The 23,695-nt window shown below is 35.5% G+C and overlaps 1 protein-coding gene across 1 annotated transcript in view; it reads left to right on the forward strand.

Annotated features, from left to right (window-relative positions):
* NCAPG (non-SMC condensin I complex subunit G) overlaps positions 1–23,695 on the forward strand; it is a gene marked incomplete at its 5' end in the record, with an annotated part of 46,258 nt that overhangs the window by 5,561 nt on the left and 17,002 nt on the right. The window contains 9 exons of the mRNA XM_082837571.1: positions 5,785–5,869; positions 6,879–7,071; positions 7,534–7,683; positions 11,448–11,588; positions 12,186–12,309; positions 13,505–13,594; positions 13,922–14,101; positions 16,778–16,888; positions 19,325–19,444. Coding sequence (XP_082693697.1) covers positions 5,785–5,869; positions 6,879–7,071; positions 7,534–7,683; positions 11,448–11,588; positions 12,186–12,309; positions 13,505–13,594; positions 13,922–14,101; positions 16,778–16,888; positions 19,325–19,444 — 1,194 coding nt within the window. The remainder of the gene's footprint in view (positions 1–5,784; positions 5,870–6,878; positions 7,072–7,533; positions 7,684–11,447; positions 11,589–12,185; positions 12,310–13,504; positions 13,595–13,921; positions 14,102–16,777; positions 16,889–19,324; positions 19,445–23,695) is intronic.

Raw genomic sequence — 23,695 nt, forward strand, 5'->3', positions numbered from 1 at the left:
TACTGTAGCTTTGTAGTATAGTCTGAAGTCAGGGAGCCTGATTTCTCCAGATCCGTTTCTCGTTCTCAAGATTGCTTTGGCTATTTGGGGTCTTTTGTGTTTCCATACAAATTGTGAAGTTTTTTGTTCTAGTTCTGTGAAAAATGCCAGTGGTAATTTGATAGGGACTGCATTGAATCTGTAGATTGCTTTGGGTAGTAGAGTCATTTTCACAATGTTGGTTCTTCCAATCCAAGAACATGATATCTCTGCATCTATTTGTATCATCTTTAATTTCTTTCAACAGTGTCTTTTAATTTTCTGCATACAGGTCTTTTGTCTCCTTAGGTAGGTTTACTCCTAGGTATTTTATTCTTTTTGTTGCAATGGTAAATGGGGTGTTTTCTTGATTTCACTTTCAGATTTTTCATCATTGGTGTATAGGAATGCCGGAGATTTCTGTGAATTAATTTTGTATCCTGCTACATTACCAAATTCATTGATTAGCTCTAGTAGTTTTCTGGTAGCATCTTTAGGATTCTCTATGTATAGGATCATGTCATCTGCAAACAGTGACAGCTTTACTTCTTCTTTTCCGATTTGGATTCCTTTTATTTCCTTTTCTTCTCTGATTGCTGTAGCTAAAACTTCCAAAACTATGTTGAATAAGAGTGGTGAGAGTGGGCAACCTTGTCTTGTTCCTGATCTTAGTGGAAATGCTTTCAGTTTTTCACCATTGAGGACGATGTTGGCTGTTGGTTTGTCATATATGGCCTTTATTATGTTGAGGAAAATTCCCTCTATGCCTACTTTCTGCAGGGTTTTTATCATAAATGGGTGTTGAATTTTGTTGAAAGCTTTCTCTGCATCTATTGAGATGATCCTATGGTTTTTCTCCTTCAGTTTGTTAATATGGTGTATCACATTGATTGATCTGCGTATATTGAAGAATCCTTGCATTCCTGGAATAAACCCCACTTGATCATGGTGTATGATCCTTTTAATGTGCTGTTGGATTCTGTTTGCTAGTATTTTGTTGAGGATTTCTGCATCTATGTTCATCAGTGATATTGGCCTGTAGTTTTCTTTCTTTGTGACATCCTTGTCCGGTTTTGGTATCAGGGTGATGGTGGCCTTGTAGAATGAGTTTGGGAGTGTTCCTCCCTCTGCTATATTTTGGAAGAGTTTGAGAAGGATAGGTGTTACCTCTTCTCTAAATGTTTGATAGAATTCGCCTGTGAAGCCATCTGGTCCTGGACTTTAGTTTGTTGGAAGATTTTTAATCACACTTTCAATTTCAGTGCTTGTGATTGGTCTGTTCATATTTTCTATTTCTTCCTGGTTCAGTCTTGGAGGTTGTGCATTTCTAAGAATTTGTCTCTTTCTTCCAGGTTGTCCATTTTATTGGCATAGAGTTGCTTGTAGTAATGTCTTATGATCTTTTATATTTCTGCAGTGTAAGTTGTTACTTCTCCTTTTTCATTCCTAATTCTATTGATTTGAGTCTTCTCCCCTTTTTTCTTGATGAGTCTGGCTAATGGTTTATCAATTTTGTTTGTCTTCCCAAAGAACCAGCTTTTAGTTTTATTGATCTTTGTTATCGTTTCCTTCATTTCTTTTTCATTTATTTCTGCTCTAATCTTTATGATTTCTTTCCTTCTGCTAACTTTGGGGTTTTTTTGTTCTTCTTTCTCTAGTTGCTTTAGGTGCAAGGTTAGGTTGTTTATTCGAGATGTTTCCTGTTTCTTATGGTAGGGTTGTATTGCTATAAATTTCCCTCTTAGAACTGCTTTTGCTGCATCCCATAGGTTTTGGGTCATCATGTCTCCATTGTCATTTGTTTCTAGGTATTTTTTGATTTCCTCTTTGATTTCTTCAGTGATCACTTCGTTATTAAGTAGTGTATTGTTTAGCCTCCATGTGTTTATATTTTTTACAGCTCTTTTCCTGTAATTGATATCTAGTCTCATAGCATTGTGATTGGAAAAGATACTTGATACAATTTCAATTTTCTTAAATTTACCAAGGCTTGATTTGTGACCCAAGATATGATCTATCCTGGAGAATGTTCCATGAGCACTTGAGAAAAACGTGTATTCTGTTGTTTTTGGATGGAATGTCCTATAAATTATCAATTAAGTCCATTTGTTTAATGTATCCTTTAAAGCTTGTGTTTCCTTATTTATTTTCATTTTGGGTGATCTGTCCATTGGTGAAAGTGGGGTGTTAAAGTCCCCTACTATGATTGTGTTACTGTCGATTTCCCCTTTTATGGCTGTTAGTATTTGCCTTATGCATGGAGGTGCTCCTATGTTGGGTGCATAAATATTTACAATTGTTATATTTTCTTCTTGGATCGCTCCCTTGATCATTATGTAGTGTCCTTCTTTGTCTCTTCTAATAGTCTTTATTTTAAAGTCTATTTTGTCTGATATGAGAATTGCTACTCCAGCTTTCTTCTGATTTCCATTTGCATGGAGTACCTTTCTCCATTCCCTCACTTTCAGTCTGTATGTGTCCATAGGTCTGAAGTGGGTCTCTTGTAGACAGCATATATATGGGTCTTGTTTTTGTATCCATTCAGCCAGTCTGTGTCTTTTGGTGGGAGCATTTAATCCATTTACATTTAAGGTAATTAACGACATGTATGTTCCTGTTCTTATTTTCTTAATTGTTTTGGGTTTGTTATTGTAGGTCTTTTCCTTCTCTTGTGTTTCTTGCCTAGAGAAGGTCCTTTAGCATTTGTTGTAAAGCTGGTTTGGTGGTGCTGAACTCTGTCAGCTTTTGCTTGTCTGTAAAGGTTTTAATTTCTCCATCAAATCTGAGTGAGATCCTTGCTGGTTAGAGTAATCTTGGTTGTAGGTTTTTCTCTTTCATCACTTTAAATATGTCTTGCCAGTCCCTTCTGGCTTGCAGAATTTCTGCTGTAAGATCAGCTCTTAACCTTACGGGGATTCCCTTGTGTGTTATTTGTTGTTTTTCCCTTGCTGCTTTTAATATGTTTTCTTTGTATTTTATTTTTGACAGTTTGATTAATTTGTGTCTTGGCGTGTTTCTCCTTGGATTTACCCTGTATGGGACTCTCTGTGCTTCCTGGACTTGACTATTTCCTTTCCCATATTAGGGAAGTTTTCAGCTATAATCTCTTCAAATATTTTCTCAGTCCCTTTCTTTTTCTCTTCTTCTTCTGGAACCCTTGTGATTTGAATGTTGGTGCGTTTAATATTGTCCCAGAGGTCTCTGAGACTGTCCTCAGTTCTTTTCATTCTTTTTTCTCTATTCTGCTCTGCAGTAGTTATTTCCACTGTTTTATCTTCCTAATCACTTATCCGTTCTTCTGCCTCAGTTATTCTGCTATTGATCCCTTCTAGAGTATTTTTAATTTCATTTATTGTGTTGTTCATCGTTGCTTGTTTCATCTTTAGTTCTTCTACGTCCTTGTTAAATGTTTCTTGCATTTTCTCTATTCTATTTCCAAGATTTTGGATCATCTTTACTATCATTATTCTGAATTCTTTTTCAGGTAGACTGCCTATTTCCTCTTCATTTGTTAGGTCTGGTGGGTTTTTATCTTGCTCCTTCATCTGCTGTGTGTTTTTCTATCTTCTCATTTTGCTTATCTTACTGTGTTTGGGGTCTCCTTTTTGCAGGCTGCAGGTTCATAGTTCCCATTGTTTTTGGTGTCTCTCCCCAGTGGCTGATGTTGGTTCAGTGGGTTTTGTAGGCTTCCTGGTGGAGGGGACTAGTGCCTGTGTTCTGGTGAATGAGGCTGGATCTTGTCTTTCTGGTGGGCAGGTCCATGTCTGGTGGTGTGTTTTGGGGTGTCTGTGGACTTCTTATGATTTTAGGCAGCCTCTCTGCTAATGGGTGGGGTTGTGTTCCTGTCTTGCTAGTTGTTTGGCATAGGGTGTCCAGCACTGTAGCTTGCTGGTCTTTGAGTGAAGCTGGGTGTTGGTGTTGAGATGGAGATCCCTGGGAGATTTTCGCCATTTGATATTACATGGAGCTGGGAGGTCTCTTGTGGACCAGTGTCCTGAAGTTGGCTCTCCCACCTCAGAGGCACAGCACTGACTCCTGGCTGCAGCACCAAGAGCCACAGCTCAGAATAAAAGGGAGAAAAAGTAGAAAGAAAGAGGATAAAAGAAAATAAAATAAAGTAAGATAAAATAAAATAAAGCTATTAAAATAAAAAATAATTATTAAGAAAAAAATTTTTAAAAAGGAAAAAAAAAAAACGGACGGATAGAACCATAGGATAAATGGTGAAAGCAAAGCTCTACAGACAAAATCTCACACAGAAGCATACACATACACACTCACAAAAAGAGGAAAAGGGGAAAAAATAATAAATCTTGGCCTCAAAGGCCACCTCCTCAATTTGGGATGATTCGTTGTCTATTCAGGTATTCCACAGATGCAGGGTACATCAAGTTGATTGTGGAGATTTAATCCCTGCTCCTGAGGGTGCTGGGAGAGATTTACCTTTCTCTCTTTGTTTGCACAGCTCCCAGGGCTCAGCTGTGGATTTGGCCCCGCCTCTCCGTGTAGGTCGCTGGAGGGCATCTGTTCTTCGCTCAGACAGGACGGGGTTAAAGGAGCTGCTGATTCGGGGGCTCTGGCTCACTCAGGCCGGGGGGAGGGATCAGTATGGAGTGCGGGGCGAGCCTGCGGCGGCAGAGGCCAGCGTGACGTGGTACCCGCCTGAGGCGCGCCGTGCGTTCTCCCGGGGAAGTTGTCCCTGGATCACGAAACCCTGGCAGTGGCGGGCTGCACAGGCTCCCCGGAAGGGAAGGGAGGGTTGTATAGTGACCTGTGCTCGCACTCAGGCTTCTTGGTGGCGGCAGCAGCAGCCGCCTTAGCGTCTCATGCCCATCTTTGGGGTCCGCGTTGTTAGCCGCGGCTCGCACCCATTTCTGGCGCTCCTTTAAGCAGCATTCTTAATCGCCTCTCCCCGCGTACCAGGAAGCAAAGAGGGAAGAAAAAGTCTCTTGCCTCTTCGGCAGGTCCAGACTTTTCCCCGGACTCCCTTCTGGTTAGCTGTGGTGCACTAACCCCTGCAGGCTGCGTTCACGCCGCCAACCCCAGTCCTCTCCCTGCGTTCCGACCGAAGTCCGAGTCTCAGCTCCCAGCCCTGGCCCCGGCGGGTGAGCAGACAAGACTCTTGGGCTAGTGAGTGCCGGTGAACACCGATTCTCTGTGCGGGAGTCTCTCCGCTTTGCCCTTCGCACCCCTGTTGCTGTGCTCTCCTCCGTGGCTCCGAAGTTTCCCCCCTCCGCCACCCGCCGTCTCCGCCCTCAAAGGGGCTTCCTAGTGTGTGGAAGACTTTCCTCCTTCACAGCTCCCTCCCACTGATGCAGGTCCCGTCCCTATTCTTTTGTCTCTGTTTATTTTTTCTTTTGCTCTCCCCAGATACGTGGGGGAGTTTCTTGCCTTTTGGGAGGTCTGAGGTCTTCTGCCAGCGTTCAGTAGATGTTCTGTAGGAGTTGTTCCACGTGTAGATGTATTTCTGATGTATCTGTGGGGAAGTAGGTGATCTCTGTGTCTTACTCTTCCACCATCTTCCCTGCCGTAATCCCTCTTAAAATACTTTTGAAAAATATTTGGCACATAATAATTCAATTGAGATTTTTATGGACGGAGAGTGTAGATAATTTAGGTAGAATCTTACTGCATTAATGTGTTACCAGATATTAATTTTTTTGGAAATTCTGGATAATTTTCTTAGGTGAAGGAGATATTACTAGTTATAAAATACATAAATTATATTGAGTTTAATGGCCATTTTTTTATTATCATCTCTTTAAGGTTTTAGCTGAAAAGGTTCACATGAGAGCTATGTCCATTGCTCAGAGAGTAATGCTCCTTCAACAAGGTCTTAATGACAGATCAGGTAAGTTAGATATCATTATAGACAAAACATTAGTAGATTTTGAGGTTAGATTTAAAAGGTTTAGGAGAGTGTCCTAAATTAGGTCAGGTAAGCCTATCATTCCCACAGCCTGTCAAAGTTTATCTACGTGTATTGTATAGAATACATTTTCTAGGGTTAAAGGTCTTGGTACTTAGAAGTAGCAGTTTGTTTTAATTTTTCTGTGTTTTATGTGTGGAGAAACTAAAGCTTAAGGCTATAAAAATAACATCAGAAGTAGGGCAGGATCTCTTTTTCACCGCTTTCGCTTCCTTTAAAAAAAATGCTGTCTTATCCCTTTTGTGTATATCCTCCTATGAATGTGTTCTGTGTATCCGAAACAATTAGAAATGGTCAGACCAGTATAATTTTTCTAGTCCCCCCCACCTTTTCTCTTTGTTACAGCTGGAGAATCAACTTATAGCAATGATATGAAGAATGATATATTTTAAATTTCCAAACCCCATGAGAAGGTTAAGATGGCTTAATTTTGCTGTAGCAAGAAAACATGAGTTTGAAGGACTAATGACTAGGATGACTTTAAAAACTAAGAATAAGGTTTTTCAATCATATGCCTGTATGATTCACTACTGCACATATCAATCATGTAATAAATGGATGAAGTCAGGCAACAAGTAAAATAATAGGTGTTATATATAGTCTAGACTAGTACCTGAAGCCCAGTGAACTCAGGGGAGAAGGAATGCAAAAATATTTTTGTAGGCTGTGGTAGTGGTTGTATATTTGGTTCTGACCTATTCCATTTTCATATGGAAGTGAGCATCACAGTGACTTTTCACTTTTTACAATATCATTGTACTTTTAAGTTTTTCTTTAGTATGCGTTGTTTTGCCTCTGTCTGGTCCCATTTTTCTAGTAAATGTGGACTTAGTTAACATTGATCTGATAAGAGTTAATTAAAACAGACAAAATATAGGAAATGGAAGCTAGAGGGAGACTTTGTTCACCTGTGTTTCAAATGACTTAACAGATGCTGTGAAACAAGCAGTGCAGAAGCATCTTCTCCAAGGCTGGTTACGTTTCACTGAAGGAAGTATATTAGAGTTGCTTCATCGGTTAGATGTGGAAAATTCTTCTGAAGTGGCAGTCTCTGTTCTCAATGCCTTATTTTCAGTGACTCCTCTTAATGAACTGGCAGAAATCTGTAAAAATAATGATGGCAGGTATGTAAAGTATTCATTATTTGAAATATGATACGGATGAACCTCTGCAATTAAAATTAGTCCTCTTCTGCATTACTTAAGATTGTATCAGTACTTTTTATCTACATGTCTTTTCTTTAGTCTGGTGGATGTCTTTTTTCCCTTTTTTTCCTCCTTGTGTTAGAACTCACTACTTTATCATAGACTACTTTAGCTGCGTTTTTTGTTTTGTTTTGTTACTTTGATTTTTGCATTAGCTTACCATGGAAAGTCCAACAGCATGGATCCCTATTGTGTTTGCTCATTTGATTTTTTTTTTCTCTTTTGGTTTAAATATTTTCATTCTCTTTTGTGTGGATAAGTTAATGACTCTGCAGTTAAAATGATGGTGGTTATAAATCAAGTCTGCTTATTCCCACTTTTCTACTCAGTTCATATTTTTACTGGATATTAAGATACATTCTGTCTCCCTTTTAAATGAAGGAAATTGATTCCAGCAGATACATTAACTCCTGAAATTGCTTTGTATTGGCGTGTCCTTTGTGAATATTTGAGATCAAAAGGAGATGAAGGTGAAGAATTTTTAGAGCAGATTTTGCCAGAGCCTGTAGTATATGCTGAGTATTTACTAAGGTAAAATTGTTTTCTTTGGTTTGGGATGTACTTGTGTTGTACTTGTGTTGTTGTGTGTATTAACTTTCCAGCCCCCTCCCTCAAAGCAATGCTTGATTGAGAATAAGTTGAAAACCATTTTTTTGGACAGGCAAGGATAAATAGGTATACACATTGAGTCTTTCTAAAGAATATCCTGTGCTGGTCAGTATACTGAAAGACCAAAGTCAATATGTTTTGGGACATTTCCTTAAAACTGGTAAGATGTAATGATGAACATTTCTCCATAAAGTTGATGATGATGTGTTGCTCTTTGAAATTGGTTGGCAAACTTTTTCTAAGTGCCAGACGGTAAATATTTTAGAGTCTGTGGACCATGCTCTGTCGCAACGACTCAGTTCTGCTGTGGTACTGCAAGAGCAGCCACAGAAAATATGTAATGAATAAGTGTGATTGTTTTCTGATCAATCTTTCATCAACTTTTATGGACACTAAAATTTGAATTTCATATAATTTTTACACATATATTTACATATATATATATCATTTAAAGATGTAAAAATCTTAGCTTGCAGCCTGTACAAAAACAAGCAGCAGGCTCTCTCTGGTGCATGGGCCACAGTTTTCCAACTGACAGGGTGGACCTCTGGCCAGTTTTAGTATTAATTAAAACTGTTACGGTTTGGCTTTTGTTTTTTAAAAAGTTTTTTCAAAATATCTTTTTCTTAAATTATTTGAATTACTCTAGTTTCTACTTGGTTCACTTTAAAATTATACAAGTAGGGTTTCCCTGGTGGCACAGTGGTTGAGAGTCCGCCTGCCGATGCAGGGGACGTGGGTTCATGCCCCGGTCCGGGAAGATCCCACATGCTGCGGAGCGGCTGGGCCTGTGAGCCATGGCCGCTGAGCCTGCGCGCCGCAACAGGAGAGGCCACAACAGTGAGAGGCCCGCATACCGCAAAATTATACAAGTAAAATTGTACAAGTAAAACATGAATGCATTTTTGTCAAAATTCAAATACAGAAGTATACAGAATAAAAATGCGGTATTTCCTCTTACTCCTAATTCCTCAATCCCATTAATCTCCTTAGAGTTAACATCTAAACAATTTGGGGTATACACTTTCAACCCTCTTTCTCTACATTCACATACACATATACTAAGTGCATGGTTTTTAAAAATATAACACATTATACATATTTTTGGTTTTTTTCGACTACTATCTGAGATCATTATATTGGTACATATCAGTACAAATCTATCGCAATCTTAATAACAGCCTATCACTCCATAGTACGGTGATAATGTTTAATTTACTTTTCTACTGATGGACATTTAGGGTATTTTCAGTTTTCACTGATGAAGGTGTTTTAAATTTTCTTTACATTTTTATGTATGTTTGGGATTTTGTAGGGTTGATTCCCAGAAGTGGAATTGCTGGGCCAAAGGTTATATATTTTTTCAATAGATATTGGTGTGTAGATTTTTAACTTCATGATTTTGATGCATTTTTTAAAAAGCTTTACGTATAATATGGATTATGGGCCTGAATTCTCTTGGTGTGAAATATAGTGTCCTGCTTTTGTGTATAATGGCCCCACATATAAGTTAGGGAGCGAAGCTAAGAACGTATTTGAATTTTGTATGCAAAACATTGAATCCATAAATATCTTAAATGTGAGCCAATATGGAGACTTATAGCTTGAGCTCATAGTAACATGAAAAACGTGGGAATCTACTTAGAGTTTTAAGGGTAATTATTTCAGGCTTTAATATTTAACTGGAGTATTCATTATAATGGTGTTTGGGCCATGTTGAAATGTACCCAAAAGGAATGAATTTTGATGCAATGCTTAATAATATATGTTTATATAAAAGTAATAAGTGCTCATAGAAGATTGAAAAAATATAAGAAAATATGAGGAAATGTTAAATATTATATTTAAATAACAGAGGGTGAGCATCTCAAAGACTGGTTCACAGATTGATTAATTCTTAGTTACTGAAAATTGACATGTAAAGAGCTTGGTTCCTCTAACTTTAAGAGGTCAGGGATTCTTATATTTCCTTTGTCACTTAATCTGTGAGTTTTGAAATAAGTTACTTGGATCAACTTGTTTTTTTCACATATAAAAAGGAAAACTTTAAAGATCATATTTAATTATTGAAAGAATACTTAAGAAATAGGATGATTTTCTTTTTGGAGCAGTGTCACTAGATAGGATTCGTTTTCTCAAGAACAGAGACAAAATTAAATGGAAAAATTGTTTCTTGATAATCTCAAGTGTATTCTCAGACATTTTGTAGCAGGAAGAGTTAATGACTCAGAATGCTGATACAAAATGATTTCCTGTTAATTGAGGTGTTCACATAAAGAGAGAAATTGGGGATGTTAAATGAGGCCTATCAAATTTGAGTAAGAAAAAGGGACACTAATAGAATTTTAAGAAATCTACCTTAAATTCTTAGAGAGTTTAAAAAAAGACTTTCTTGAGTGGTCTCTTCATTATAATGACTACCTTTAAAAATGGTTGGAAAGAGACGATTTCATGGTAATTAAAATTGGTAGGTCGATTTTAAGTTGTATTTATGCAGTTCAGGATTTGTAATTATTAATGAAACAACTACTCTTTAGGTATTTTTAAAAATAAATTCAAAGTCTTGATACTATGCATTGTGCTAAAGCTGGGATGGAGAAGTAGGAGGGATTCAAAGGTGAGTGAAGGTTTCTTAGCTTGTCAGAAATCAGTAACTCTACTGATTTATTGATTTTGATAATTATCAGTTTTGTAGCTTTTGTTTAGTTTCCTGCTAGAATCCAAAGGGTGGCTGATGGCCTTGAAGGTCCTAATATCATTGCCAGAGATTTATGAGCTTTTATTTACTCTTGGCTGTCATTTTATGAGTCAGTTCATTTATTCATCATTATTCTGCAGTGTTTATAACTTGATTTTTGTTGACAATTTAAAATGACATTTTTCATCAGGATTATCATTTCATGTATTACTTCCAACCTAAAGGCACCTAGTTGTATAGGTTTAAACTCTTAATTCTACTTAAACTCTTAATTCTGTTTTTAAGCAGCTATTTTTGTTCCACACAAAAAAGGAGACCTTCTGGTAGACACTCGAATGTTATCTAGGTGAGGGTTGTAAAAGGCTTTAATTTGGGCAGTGATAGTAAAAATAAAAGGGTAGTTGACGGTGCTTGCTTAGTAGCACCTACACTAAAATAAGAACAATATAGAGATTAGTAGGGCCCCTAAGCAATGGTACTACAAATTCATGAAGCTATCTATATTTTTCTGATTTTTTTAAAAAGGTCGTTGTATTCATGCATTACTTATGTAATTACTATTTCTACTACTATTCTTTTAAACAAAATAATGGTTAATTAAGGATGATGAGGGAAGACTAGCTCTTTCTGAATAATTGGATTTTGGAGACGGGATTTAGAACTTTATAATTGAGAATACTAGTGACATTGAAATAGTTATTTTGAGAGATACAAATATGTACCTTTTGAAAATTTCCCATAGGAAATTTGAATCTTTAATGAAAATATATTTTCCAAATTCTTTTGAATCAAGCCAGTAAGTTCACAGAAGTTCATGACAATAACACAGAAGTTACTCTGTAGATCTGGATTAGTATAACATGGTATAAATATCCGTATATTTGGACTGATATGAGCAGAAAATGACCTTTTCTGACTTAATGGGGAGCTGTTTAATGTTTAATGTTTCTAAACAGATTCTACATCTTATTAATTGTGCTTGTTTTAGTTATATTCAGAGCATTCCGGTTGTTAATGAAGAACAGAGAGGTGATTTTTCTTATATTGGCAATTTGATGACAAAAGAGTTTATAGGTCAACAATTGATTCTAATTATCAAGTTTTTGGATACCAATGAAGAAGGAGGAAGGTACATTTAAATGTAAACCCTTGTTCTTATTTGCGCTTCTAATTTTATGTGTTGAAATATAGTCTTGTTACAATATGATTAAATATATTTAACCTAGCTCCCTAAAGTGTTATATGAAGTGTTCTCTTTCCTCTTATATAATATATATGGAGTATGTAAGAGGAAATATATTTATATACTGTCTCTCTTTCTCCTAATTTCTCTCTCTCTATATGAATATATGTATATATGGAAATATAAGTTTCTAATTCAGTTCCTTGAGAATAAATCAATAAAATTGCAAGTTTTTGCTTAAAAGTTTCTATTAGTATTACTAGTCCTCTCTAATAAATACAGTCTAAAAGATTTGATTCACTTATGGTATTTTGTCATTTCATCATGTTGATTTATGAAAGATTATAGGGCCATTTATAAATTTTTTTTCAGAATGTGAATTTTGGTCTAAAGTCTGTACATATATTTTTGTACCTATAGTGATAAATATAAAAAAGAAGACAAATTAAGTCTGTAATTAAGTCTGCAGAATAGGTGAAACGTTAGAGATATAATGTGTTTCTACTCTTGTACTGAAATTAAAATAGTTCTTTTGGAATGCAGGAAACGACTGCTGGCTATCTTACAGGAGATTCTTACTCTACCCACCACCCCAATATCCCTAATTTCTTTTCTTGTTGAGAGACTGCTCCACATTATTATAGATGATAATAAGAGAACACAGATTGTAAGTAATTTTCTTCATTCTTGATAAAAATAAAAGATTTTGGTCAATAACATTGAGGGTTGTCTTATTCTCTTTTCAGTACTTTTGGCTTTAATTGCTTTTGTTTTAGTTTTGTCTCTTTATCAAGTCTTTAAACTTCTTAAAACCAAATCTCTCTCACACACACATTTTAAAAAATATCTCCTTTCTTTTACCATATCTATCATTGTGTTGAATCAGTTTGAAATGGAGCAGGTTAGGGAAGAGGTGACATATAGGCATTGGTTGCTAGAAGGTTTGAGGGCCGACTGAATTTATACATACCTGGGTTCAAATCCCCTCGGACGCTTTCTCGATTTGTGGCTTTGCCTGAGTTATTTAATTTAGAATTTTTACCTGTCTGCAAAATCAGAACAATGAAATTTATCTTTCATTGTTCAATGAAGCAATGTTCATAAAGTGCTTGGTAAATACAGAAATAAATATTATCTATTATTTTACTATATTCAAGTGTTATTTTCTCTGGGGTAGCCCAAAAAGAGAGGCCTGTATCGTTGATTTTCATAAAATCGTATAGTCTTGGAGTTGCGAGTTAATTCAAAGGTTGTCTTTTCCACTCCTTCCTTATATAGATATACATAACATAAATTCTTTCTACAACATCCCCAGTTAGTGGTTATCCAGCACCTGCTTAAGGTACCTTCCTTTGGGATGCAGCTTTTTCCTGAATTGGCCAACCCCGATGCCTAGTGGCTCTGAAAGAAAAGTGTTTAATCTGCTGTCATTATTTATGCCTTGTATACCCAAAGGAAGAATAAAAGAGTATTCTAATTTTTTATATTCCCCTTCCATTGGAGCTGAACAAGGGAGGGAGTTGAGGATTTTAGGCAGAAAATTTTAGTTTTATGGTGGCTAAGATTAGATGCTCTTTTCATTTTTTCTGTTTCAAAGCACTATATGAAAGAGAATTTATCTTCAGTGTCTATGTGCCTATTTACCTTCCCATAATCTTAAGAGTTTTTAGTCAGATGTATTGTTTGGTCATTTTTTTTCTAAAATTGTCTAGCAAATAGAATGTGTGCCATTTTTGCTTGTATATTTTGCTCTATTTTTCAAGAGATTGTGGATACAGTTTGGAGTTTTGTATAACAGTTCGATGTCATTTTCTGATATATAACATATATTAAAGCATGTATTCTGAATTATAACTTATCAGGTTACAGAAATTATCTCAGAGATTCGGGCACCCATTGTTACTGTTGGTATTAATAATGATCCAGCTGATGCAAGAAAGAAGGAACTCAAGGTAACTGTCTTCTAAATTAAAGAAATGCTTGAGTATGTTGTAGTTGTGCAAGTCTTTTATTTCTTCTTGTACATTTCCAAAATTGCACAAAGTCAAATTATTGGTTAACTATTAAACTATATAAGAGTATCTAAAATGTTATCAGATTATGTCAGTCTGAAAGATTTGCCAGTCTCTGTTTCAGGAAGACTACCACTTTTTCTGTATGTACCTGACTGCTTAACTTCTAGATGGTTGAAATGGTTTTAAATAATACTCTTCAGTTTGCTACAGATTTCACATTAATAGTTTTTGTTTGGTGTTTACACAATTTATATCTTTTCTTAGATGGCTGAAATAAAAGTTAAACTTATTGAGGCAAAAGCAGCTTTGGAAAATTGCATTAACTTACAGGATTTTAATCAAGCATCAGAATTAAAAGAAGAAGTAAAAGCATTAGAAGATGCCAAAATAAACCTATTGAAAGAGACAGAGCAACTTGAAATTAAAGAAGTCCACATAGAGAAGGTATAGATACATTTTTCATATTAAATTTCAGCTACTGTTAATCATCTCAACTAAACCTTGTTTTCTTAACTCAGCTGCTGGAATATATTCACTTAGGAGGGATTTTTTTTTTTTTTTTTGGTGGTACGCGGGCCTCTCACCATTGTGGCCTCTCCCCTTGCGGAGCACAGGCTCCAGACGCGCAGGCTCAGCGGCCATGGCTCACGGGCCCAGCTGCTCCGCGGCATGTGGGACCTTCCCAGACCGGGGCAGGAACCCGTGTCCCCTGCATCGGCAGGAGGACTTTCAACCGCTGCGCCACCAGGGAAGCCCTAGGAGGGATTTTTAACAATACCATGAACTAATACAAAAATAATATTTTTCCGCCTGTTCCTTTCTATTTTGGACTTCGAAAGGCTTTAATGAACTTTAATTATTGTAGCTAAGACTTTATTTGATTTGCTCCCTTGTCATGCTAATCCCTAGAATCTGAAGTCTTTCTTCCTTGCCAAGGAAACCTGCTTTCCAGTGGTTTCCTTCTCTTTGTTTTGTTCTGTTTTGTTTGTCTTGAATGGTTTAGAAAAGGAAAATGCATCTTTCACTTATTTGTGGAAGACTCATGACCTTTCCACTGCTAGGAAAAGAATTTCTATAGTAACAGTGCAATTATACACATATTTTTTTAAAGTTTAATTACTCTTTTGTTTTTAGAAAAAGCTAAGTAACTTTGTTATTTTAAATGAAATACTGTATAAAATAGATAACTAATAAGAACCTGCTGTAAAGCACAGGGAACTCTACTCAATACTCTAATGACCTATATGGGAAAAGAATCTTAAAAAAAAAAAAAAAAGAGTGGATATATGTATATGTATAACTGATTCACTTTGCTGTGCACCTGAAACTAACAACATTGTAAACCAACTATACTCCAATAAAAATTTTTAAAAAAAGAAATACTAAACATATATCTAATAACATTTAAAGCTTCGTTTCAGCAGTCTTTTTTAATTAACTTAGTTGTATTTGATACGTGAATATTATTTTAATGTAAGGTAAAATGGTATCAATTACTATAATATTTGCTATTAACTTTAATTCAGGAGGTCTTTTAGGATCTTGCCTTTTGTAGTAAACATCATTTATTACTGTAGTTTTGGTTTGGGAAGTGCTGATTATTCTTAGAAAGAGAATGCTGGATAGGGAAGAGTTTACTATACAGGAGAGTTTTGTAAGTTATGTTATGTCCTTGAGCTCTGCAGCCATAGATATCCCTGCTCTAACACCCTACCTTCCCAGTGGGTATGCCTGAATTTTATTTTCATAGCTAAGTAGCTTATTTCTTTTGTTTGACCAAGTCAGTGGATCGTTATAGGCTCTTAAATTTGAGGAGCAAATTTAAAGTGAAAAATGAAAATATAAACTGAAAAATGATATAAACTGCAGGTCTGAATTAGGAAAATTTTAACTAGGGTGATCTATCATGGTTATTATTATCTGTTTAACTTTACCTGCTTTGACCATTTATCTGTTCATTTGTCCTATTTTAAGGGTTATAAATCTATTACAGTATAATTACAGTATAGTATAATAAATGCTATGTTCAGGTAAGTATAGGAGTTTTATGGAGAGGGTGGTATTGGCTTCCCCAAAAGAAATGTTTCAGCTTGAGATTTGAATAAAAATAATATAAGCAAGTAGTTACAGGATCCTTTTTTTGTGGTATTCACTAGTATAAATTCATTTGATTCTCATTATGACCTAATGGAATTGGTACAATTATCCTTACTTTATAGAAGGCAAGTAACTTGCCTGAAGTTATACAGATAGTAAATGGTAGAGGCAGGATTCAAACCCAGGCAAGTGGCTTTGATTGTGCTTTTAATGCACTCTGTGTCATCTCTCCTCAGTGAGTTGTTAAGGGAATGTTATAGGCAGATGGAATGACGTGTGTGAAGGCCTAGAAGTTAAAGAGTGCCTGTTGTGTTTAAAAACTTCAGGTCCACATGACTAAAGAATTGAGGTGGAGAGATAAGAGATAAATCTGGGGGGAAGAAATTAAGGGCCAATTCATGTAAGGCCTTGTATAAACAATATTTTAAAAATTGTCCCTTACCCAAAGATCATGGTGAACCACTAAAGATGAGATTTATGTCTTATAAAGATCACTGTTACTCAGGAAATGAATTGCAGGCAGGCATGCTAGTTTGAAGACTGTTAACAGTAATGTAGGATTGAGATGAGTGCAGTCTGAACAAGATAATGATGGTGGATATGGAAAGAAGTGATGGATTTGAGAAGTATTTAAGAATTAGTAACAAGGAGAAGAGTGAGTCAAGAATGTATCCTAGGTCTTTTGGTTTGGACAGCTGGGTAGATGGCAGTGAAATTTATGGAGGTAGCACAGGAGGAGGAATTTGGGTAATGATTGGTTAGTTCCCTTTTGGCCATTTTGAGTTTGGGAAGCCTGTGGACCATACAAGAGGAAATGTCTTATGGCAGTTTTATATATGAATCTGAAACTTAGAAAATAGTTGAACCAGCTTATAAATGCTAAGTTTTGTGACTGGATAAGGTTGTGCAGGGAGTGTGTATAGAGACAACATATCTTGGACAAAAAGCCTGGAGAAAGTAAACATTTAAGGGATGGGCAGAATATATTTTTACTAATGCTGAATATTTTGTGTTTCATTTTAGAATGATGCTGAAACACTACAGAAGTGTCTTATTTTGTGCTATGAACTGTTGAAACAGATGTGCACTTCAACAGGTATAGGTGCAACCATGAATGGCATCATTGAATCTTTGGTATGTTGGTGCACTTTGAGGCTTTATTTTAGCTCGCGCCTTCATCATTTTATAAGTAATATGTTCCTTGGGGTTCAAAAGAATGAAAAGACGATTTTAAACATCTGATAAATATAAATGGTAAAAAAGAAAAAGTAATACAGTGGCTGCTTCATATTGTGAGGATTAGATTAAGATAATGCATGTAAATGACCTGATATATAAGTTATAATTATTCCTTTAGAAAATTTGAAAAAATTATTTTATGCTGGAAAGAGATGCAGAATATCTTCATTTTTTGAATAGTAAGAGGAAATACTGAGGTACATAAGGAATATTTAAGTACCAGAATCTTGCTGTGTAGAAAGACTGAGAAGAAGTTTACATTGTAAGCCCTGTGAAGGGAATTTGTTTATTATTATATATTTAAGGACTTTACTAAAGTAACCCTTCATAGGTAATCTCCATTTTACTGACCAGAGGGATATAAATACCACAAGCCTTTAGAACCACGTTGTCTGATAGAAATATAATGCAAACCACATGCAACTTTAAATTTTCTAGTAGCCACATTTAAAAATTAAAAAGAAATGTGAAATTAATTCTAATATACATTAATTTAAATATATTTTAATATATTTAACCCAGTATACCCCAAATATTATAATTTCATCATTTAATCAATATTTTATTGCGATATTTTACATTCTATTCTTCATACTAAGTCTTAAAGCACAATCTCAATCTGGACTAGTCATATTTCAAGTGTTCAGTAGCCACATGTGGTTAATGGCGACAGTATTAGACATGCAGCTTTAGAGTATTCTTTTTAATAGTGCTACTTATCCAAAGCAAATTTTGAATGTATCCAACCTCTTCCAGGATTCTCCCCAAATTGTTTTTACTTGGGATTAGTGAAAAACAGCCAATGAATGTGATCTAAAATCTAGTTCCTTGGATTGTCATGAGTTTCTAAATGTAGTAAAGAAAACCAATTATTGTTTATAACAGTCCAGAGCTGATTAAAACTAGATCTGTTAAACCGTTAGAATTTAGTTTTATTTTTAACAAAGCAGATGTCTAGTGAAAAGTGATACTGTTAAAGTTCTGCTTGTATACTTTATGTCTGGTTCTATTGCAAGAGAATGATAAATGATGGTATAATTAATTGCACAATTGAAGTAGTAAATATGAAGACTTACATATATATGTGGGGAAACACTATTGAGGGAAGAAAGAACACAAAATTGAATGGTCATAATGATTTTAAGTATATAAAAACAATCTTTCTAAAGATTGAAAGAGACTATAGAGGGATGTAAGTGAGTAAGGTATTTAAATATAGGAGTTATAATATTTTAATGAAATTACTGTGCTTTAAATAAAAATCATATATTAAGTGAACAAATATTTATTGAACATCTATACACCCAGTGCTGGGGACAGAGTGCACATGGTGTACAGAACACATATAGACTGCCCTTTTTGGATCTTCCGGTCAAGTGAGGGGGGGCATCAATCAAATAAACAAGTGAAAGCTTATGCCATTGATAGTTGCTATGAAGAAGAGCTTTATGGTCATATGTGAATTTATGATAATGAGATTTCATCTGTTTATGGAAGGTGACCTTGAGGTGATGTTTGAGTTAGACGTTAACTATGTGACAAAGAGGGAAGAATGATCTAGACCTACTCTCTTCAGTATGGTAGCCACCAGCCACATGTGGATATTAAAAACCTGTGGCTATTAAATCTAGTCCAAATATATATATATATTTATACATATTTATAAATGTAAAACTACATTGGGTTTCAAACACTTAGTACAGACAACAGAGATTATCTCAATTTTTTATAAACATGAAAAAAGCCACAGCTAAAAAACAAATCTCAATTTTTTAACATTGATTACATGTTGTATTGATAATATTTTGTCTATATTGAGTAAAATAAAATGTATTAAAATTAATTTCATCTTTTTCTTTTCACTTTAATGTGGCTACTAAAAAAATTTTAAATGACATACTTGGCTTGCATTATATTTCTAGTGGACAGCACTGAATGGGAGGCGTTGAAATCAGCTCAATTGAATAAACAGAGAGCAAGAGATAGCATGGTATAAGGTGATACTGGGAAAGACTACAGAATGAGGTGTATCATATATTATGTTAAGGGGTTTTATCTTTTCTATGAGCATTGGGAAGCCATTGAGTCAGTTTCGGCAGGTGGAGGGAAGGTATCTCATGATCAGACTATATTTTGCTCTGACTGTATTCTTCTGTTTTACTGATTTAATATTTACCTTTTTTTAAACCAAAAGTTGACTTTTTTGGGTTAATAGACTACATGGAAATAGAGTAGGTCTGCAAAATCATACAGAAATTTGCATTTTTTAAAATATACTATTGTAAATTTCTTATCCTAGTCAAAATTATTTTAATTTCTAATTCATTTTAGATTCTTCCTGGAATAATAAGTGTTCATCCTACAGTAAGAAATCTGGCTGTTTTGTGCTTGGGATGCTGTGGACTACAGAATCAGGACTTTGCAAGTAAACACTTTGTATTACTATTGCAGGTAGGATTTATCTTGTGATTAAAATCTTAATTATACTTCTTGAGATAAATACTCAATCTGTGGTGATTTTGCTAGTGTTATTAAGTTTAATTGATTCCAGGGCTTGTTGACGATGATGATTATGGATGACTTTTAAGGGCTCAGTTTTTATGTTTTGATTTTTTTGTTATTAAAACTTTTTTGTAGAAGAAAGATGAAATGTCAATTATTTAAGGTATTTAAAAAATTAATCATATAGCAAATATTTATTGAGTGTATATTATATGCCCAGCATTATTATAGACTTTAGAAAACAATAAGATAGGTAATGAAAAACATAAAAGTTGCTGTCCTAATGGAGCTTACATTTTAGAAGAGGAAATACACAATGAAAAATAAACAATATGTAGTATGTCAGATGGAAAAAAATAAAGCAGAGAAGGGGAATGAGGACTGGAAATAGGGAAAAGGAGCAGTTTGGTTTAGAAAGACCTCACTAATAAGTCAAAATTTGGGCTGTTACCAGAGGGAAGTGAGAATGAACTTTGTAGATCTGGGTAAGAGGTTTCCAAAGAGAGGAAAGAGCAGGGGAAGGGGTCCATCAGTAGGACACTGCTTCACATATTAAAGGCGCGGGAGCTCATATGGCTAGGCCAGATTGAGCAAAGAGGAGAATAGTAGGAGAAATGATTTGCAGGCAGCTGGTCATCCATGTCTTCTAGGGATTTCTAGTCTGTAAAGATGTAGCCTTCACAGTGAATGAGATGGGAAAGAATTGGTAGTTTTTATTTTCTTTTTTTTAAAAAAATTTATTTATTTGGTTGTGTCGGGTCTTAGTAGCGGCATGTGGGATCTTTTGTTGTGGCATGGGCTCTTCATTGCAGCATGCAGCCTTCTCTCTAGTTGTGGTGTGCGGGCGTTGGAGCACACGGGCTCTCTAATTGTGGCCTGAGGGCTCTAGAACACAAGGGCTTAGTTGCCCCGCGGCATGTGGGATCTTAGTTCCCCAACCAGGGATCAAACCTGCATCCCCTGCATTGGAAGGTGGATTCTTAACCACTAGACCACCAGGGAAGTCCCAGAATTGGAAGATTTTGAGTAGGGGATTTTTATGCTGTGACTGGATATAGTGTTGGTTAGACCATGGGTTGGTTGGCAAACCTTTTTTCTAAAGGTCTAGAGAGTAAATATTGTAGACTTTGCAGGCCATATGGTCTGTCTCAACTACTGCTTTGCTGTGGTAGTATGAAAACATCCATAGATGATACATAATTGAATAAGCGTAGTTGTAGATCAGTAAAACTTGTATTTATGGACACTGATACTTAAATTTCTTATAATTTTAGCATATAATGAGATATTATTTTTTAACCATTGAAAAATGTACAATTATTCCTAACTTGGAGGCTGTATAAAAACAGGCAACAAACTGGCCCATGAGTCATAGTTTGCAGATCCCTTATAGTAACTATAGGGATACAGTATGGAAGGAAGGATACTCATAAGGAAGCTATTGCAATAATCCAGGAAAGAGGTGATGATGACCTGGACCAGTGTTGTGATTATTGGGGTCATGAGAAGTGATGGTAATTTAAGTTTGAAGACAATGTCTATAGAATTTGCTGATAAATTTGATGTGGCGTGTGAGAGAAAGAAGTGGAAGAAAACAGGATTTTGGCCAGAATAACTGGAAAGATGGAATTGCCCTTTCCTGTGATGGGGAAAACAGAATAACAGGTTTTACGGCAGATAGGTGAGGTAAGGAGTTCAGTTTTGGACATGGTAAGTTTGAAGTTTGAGGTACAAGTGGATATATTGAATAGGCATTTTTAAGTGGGTTTGGAGATAGGAGAGAGGCCCAGGCTGGGGAGAGGAATCTGGAAGTCTTTATTCTATAATAGTATCCAATGCCTAGAAACTGGATGTTACCTGACAAATGAGTATAGTTGGAGAGGAGATCTCAACTTTATAGTTCCCTAGGCCTCAGGTAACATTTAAGGTAAGAGAGATGAAAAGGAACCAGTAAAGACCAAGGTGAAGTAGATAGTTAGGGGAGAGTGTGATGTCCTAGAAGGCAAGTGAAGATGGTATTTTAGAGAGGCCAGGGTGACCTAACTGTCTAATGCTGGTGACAGGTTAATAAGGATTCATTGTTGACCATTTTTGGCAAGTAAGGAAGTGTTTGGTGACTTTCATGTGCCTTAGTTTATGCACAGGGCAAAGCCTGTTGGAGTGGTCCAAAGAGAATTATGGGAGAGGAATTGGAGACAGCCAGTGTATACTACTCTTTCAAGATTTTATTTTGTTAGGAGTAATGGAGAAATGGAGTGGTAGCAAGAGAGGATATGGGGTAAAAAGAGTTTTTGGTTTGGTTTGAATTATTTTAGGATGGAGAAAATTACAGCCTGTTTGAATCCTAATGAGAATGACCCATTTGAAAGGAAAAAAACAATATAGGGAAGAGAGGGCAGTTGCTAGAGTGCTACTGAGTAGACAAGAGGGGATTAAGTCTAGTGTATCAGTAGAATGCATTTGACTTTTTAACTCCTTTGGACATGTTTTTAACATTTTTGGGCCTAGTTTTATTTGGAAAATATACTTCCCTCCACCTCCCCCTGTAAAAAGACAGTGTGATTCATGTAGCCTCTTGGTGTTGTCAAACGTAATGGGATAAAAAAGCTGCAAGGAATTTTAGTGCAAATTGCTTGCCAACAGGTGAATGGGAGTGCTTTGCATGTTCAACATGAAAATAACACATGACAACATGGATTATCATTTTTATGAAGATTATATTAAAAGACTCAACCAATAGTTGAATTTTCCCCCAACATAAAATCCTTATCTTGAAGCATCCTTTAATGTTGCATATGACATTGCCAAGAAAAAGAAAACATACAATTAGGGAGAAATTGGGGAAGTCATGTGTTCTGGAAATGGTCAAACTGTTTGTGACTTGTATCAAAGGAAGAAAATTAAACCATACTTTTGTCAAAAGGCAGTCCTCAGAAATTTCTTTTTGTTGTAATTTCCTTTTTTGGAGTACTTGACATCTAATCAGTTCATTTAATGTGCAACGATTAAATTCCTGACAGTGCTTTGTTTATATTTATCATCCCATGCTTGTTATCAGAGAAAAATTTCTATTATTGTGAGATCCTTTTGGAAACTTAGAATGTCAAGTATTATCTTTAAAATGGTGTACAGTTTCTTTTCAAAGAAACTGGAAGAAAAATCTTGGTACTTTGTCCAGATGAATCATTTATAGTGCTTGGCCATACATCTGGTTTTGCTCCAGGATGAATGAATGAATCTCCCTGTGTTATACAAAGTCATTACTATTTATATCAGCAGGTACTGGCATGAGTGATTCTGGTAGTAATTCTAAAGGGAGTCTTGTTTACTATTTTGAAATCTATTGGCTTTATAGGTGCCCAGGAAATAAAATACTACATTTTCAAAGAGGTTTTGCTAAGAAATTAAACCAGTAAGTTCTCTATTTCAATTTCCTGGTTTTCTAGAGGATGGGTCATTAAATGCTAGATTGACCCCTGGTCATTACTTTTTATTTAAGTGGAAGAAAAATCTTACTAGAAAATTTGATAGTGAAGGGTTCATTTATGTCTAGCTTATTAAGTATAGCGCTTTTTACTCTACAAATGTGGTAAAATGTTCATTAAGATACCCTATATACCATTATGAGTACTTCTGAAAAATTGTATTGAGAAGTTGTTGTTTTCAAGTAGAGGAGATTAGAGTTAGACAACTATATAAAATTTCTAGTACTGCAGCAAAAGAAATACCATAGAACTCTTTCCAAAGACACATAAATTCACTTGACTTTTAAAGATGAAATGTGGATTTTGATCCTTTTAATTTTTGCTGACATAACATCAATAATAAGTGTTTTGGTCATTTCAGACAGAAGAAATTAATATGAATTTAATGCTTACAAGTGTCCTGGAGCATTAGGAAGCTATTTAATACTAACTCATACCCCATTTGACGGAGCTATAGGAGCCTTGATACTGTTTGCTCCTATATAATTTTCTGTAGTGAAAAAGAATTGTCAAAATCAAGTTCATGTGAAAAATAAATGAATGTTTCTTATCAAGACCATTCCATAATTTTACCTTAATTTCAAATCAAAACAGTTAATAGCAGCCTTGTCATAGAATTAAAATTTTTAAAAATGAAAGTTTAGGGGCTTTCCTGGTGGCACAGTGGTTGAGAGTCCGCCTGCCAATGCAGGGGACACGGGTTTGTGCCCTGGTC

Source organism: Leucopleurus acutus (assembly GCF_964270905.1).
Source record: "Leucopleurus acutus genome assembly, chromosome: 4".
Lineage (NCBI taxonomy): Eukaryota > Metazoa > Chordata > Mammalia > Artiodactyla > Delphinidae > Leucopleurus > Leucopleurus acutus.